Here is a 1,112-nt window from a genome sequence, read left to right as displayed (position 1 = left end):
CTAAACCCTGGAAATATCAATGATAACGACACGACCTCCAGCCGTTCCCAACGCCAAGCTACTGGTGGTATTGACCAGTGTGCCGCGAAGTTCTTGGGGCAACCAAAAGAGCGGTTTCGTTGATTCGCTCTGTCCTTGAATGACCCATCCTTGTTCGTCCAACCCAAGCGACCTGTCAGCGGATGGAGACCTGTGCGCAAAGAAATTGTTTGAGAACCGTGGGAGGAACAAATGCAAACGAATCTTACATAGAGTTGTTGGTATTTTCAATTCCACGTTCCATAGGGACACCTACACAGTAATCATGAATTTTCATATCTTTAAGAGGAAAGCAGGTCCCTCAAACCTGTTTCCGTCTTCCAAGACAGAGTAACGTCGTTCCAATCACAAGATTCAATAATTTTGCCATCAGACGAGAATTCAACCGAAATGACACCTCCAGAGTGGCCTTCCAATTTGCGTATCTCAATTCCTGTTGTGAAAATTTCAAATAAGACTTCAAAATATCCGATTCTCACCCCAAACCCTACATACCTGACTGGACATCCCACAGTCTGACAGTTTGATCATTAGAACCAGACGCAAGGGTCTTTCCATCCGGAGAAAATGCGACTGATTTTACCCAGTCCGAATGTCCTTCCAACTTTCGGATTTCATTTCCTACATCAACAGCGTCAAAGAAAGTCTAAAAGGCAAACTCGTGACCCAAACCCTACATACCCGACTGGACATCCCACAATCGTACAGTTCGGTCAGCAGATCCAGACACAACAGTCTTTCCATCTGGAGAAAACGCGACAGAAAAGACCGAATAACCATGTCCTTCCAACTTTCGGATCTCATTTCCTACATCAACATCGTCAAAGCTAGTCCAAAACTAAACCATCAACGACCCAAACCGTTTCATACCGGACTGGACATCCCACAGTCTCACAGTTTGATCACCAGAACCAGACGCGATGGTCTTGCCGTCAGGTGAAAACGCAACGGAATTGAGAGATCCGGTGTGACCTTCCAGCTTGCGGATCTCGTTTCCTATTACAAATCGTCAAAATTAGTCCAAAAAAAGCGTCCATAACCCAAATCCTATCATACCCGACTGGACATCCCAC

At 45.6% G+C, this 1,112-nt stretch overlaps 1 protein-coding gene across 1 annotated transcript; it reads right to left on the bottom strand.

Annotated features, from left to right (window-relative positions):
- SmJEL517_g06286 (uncharacterized protein) lies at positions 1-1,107 on the bottom strand (the record flags this gene model as incomplete). Its single annotated transcript, XM_031172212.1, has 7 exons — positions 1-190; positions 249-291; positions 347-472; positions 535-660; positions 721-846; positions 910-1,035; positions 1,101-1,107. The coding sequence occupies 7 exons, from the start codon at positions 1,105-1,107 to the stop codon at positions 1-3; spliced, it is 744 nt and encodes a 247-aa protein (XP_031021813.1).
- Positions 1,108-1,112: the final 5 nt, after the last annotated feature.

Source organism: Synchytrium microbalum, assembly GCF_006535985.1.
Source record: "Synchytrium microbalum strain JEL517 chromosome Unknown SmJEL517_scf0116, whole genome shotgun sequence".
In the NCBI taxonomy this organism is placed as follows: Eukaryota; Fungi; Chytridiomycota; class Chytridiomycetes; order Synchytriales; family Synchytriaceae; genus Synchytrium; species Synchytrium microbalum.
This window is presented reverse-complemented; position numbering and strand designations above follow the sequence as displayed.